Genomic DNA, 1,426 nt, shown 5'->3' on the forward strand with positions numbered 1-1,426 from the left:
CGTTATGCATTATGACACGAAGGGATCACTTATTGTATTCGTTAGGTGGACACTCATTCTCCTTTTTCCTTAATCGATATATACGTCTAATATATGCAGTAAAGGTTCGAACTCGCTTTACCTTTTTTTGTTAAAGGATCTCATCAAATCAGTTCATATTAGAAGAACAGGATGAGATGCATCTCAGTTTAAACTGCAGTTAATAGATGAATAAGAAGAACAAGTCTAAAATATTTGAAAAGGGTGGTAGAAGGTTAATTTAACTAAGTTATGCCTTCTTTTGTAGATGCTCATTGCCATGTAAGAACTCCTATTGACGATACAGAGGACTCGAAGTTTGAAATAGGTAATGATGGAGAAATCATACGCTGTGTAATGTCTACCAACAATTTGGATTGGGAAAAGGTCAAGAGGCTAAAAGGTTGTGGAGATCAGATAATTCGTTGTTTTGGCATTCATCCCTGGTATTCCCATTTATTCAGTAATGGAGATGTTAGGAAAGTGGAACATTATGCCGATGTGCTTGATTACAAAGATGAATCAGAATTTGTAAAATTGCTGAATCATTTGCCAGATCCTATACCTATAGAACTTTATATTAGAAAAGAGTTCGATACAAATTCAGTAATGGTTATTGGGGAGATTGGATTGGATAAGCTTTTTAGATTACCTGAAAGCGGTTTTTACACAGATGGAGAACACCCGCTGTCTAGAGTCAAAGTTAAGATGTCGCATCAGATATTTGTATTTACTAGGATGTGTCAATTAGCCTCTAAATATGACAAACCTGTTTCCATTCACAACGTGAAATCTCACGGTCAAATGTATGATATTTGTAAGCAAGAGCTATTTAATAATGTTTCAATAAAAATTTGTTTACATTCTTATTCCGGCTCTTTAGATAGTCTTAAAAGCTTTTGGCTTAAGGAATATGGTGCGGATAGAATATATTTAAGCCTGTCTAAATGGATAAATTTTAAATCGTTAGAAGATGCTAAAAATCTAGTATCTATTTTACCAGTGGGTTCCATACTGACAGAAACTGATTATCCAATTGACACATTCTCTAGCAAAGAGCTGAAGGAAAAATTGCAATTTATTTGTATTCATTTACAAGAATTTTTAAAATTGGATTCAGTCGATGAAGTGAAAAGCTTGGTATTGCAGAATTTTCAAAATTATATTGGCCAAGAGTAAAACGATAATGGCATAAGAATTGATAATGATTAGAATATTGAAGCATAATTGATTTAAATCACATTATAATGAAAATCGATGGTTTTTCTTCATTACCTCAACTGCGGGATAATTAAATTTAACTTGATTTATTCATATTTCAGATAAGAAAAACGGATTAAAAAATCTCTTTTTTAAATTCAAATGTAATAAACTTATTAAACTGAATTTGACTATTTTTTGAGTTTGA

The 1,426-nt window shown here is 31.9% G+C and overlaps 1 protein-coding gene across 1 annotated transcript; it reads left to right on the forward strand.

Moving 5' to 3' along the window:
* Positions 1-270: 270 nt before the first annotated feature.
* Positions 271-1,197, forward strand: Kpol_361p1 (putative endodeoxyribonuclease; the record flags this gene model as incomplete). Its single annotated transcript, XM_001642372.1, has 1 exon — positions 271-1,197. The coding sequence occupies one exon, from the start codon at positions 271-273 to the stop codon at positions 1,195-1,197; it is 927 nt and encodes a 308-aa protein (XP_001642422.1).
* Positions 1,198-1,426: the final 229 nt, after the last annotated feature.

This window comes from Vanderwaltozyma polyspora, genomic scaffold, assembly GCF_000150035.1.
Source record: "Vanderwaltozyma polyspora DSM 70294 KpolScaffold361 genomic scaffold, whole genome shotgun sequence".
Taxonomy (NCBI): Eukaryota; Fungi; Ascomycota; class Saccharomycetes; order Saccharomycetales; family Saccharomycetaceae; genus Vanderwaltozyma; species Vanderwaltozyma polyspora.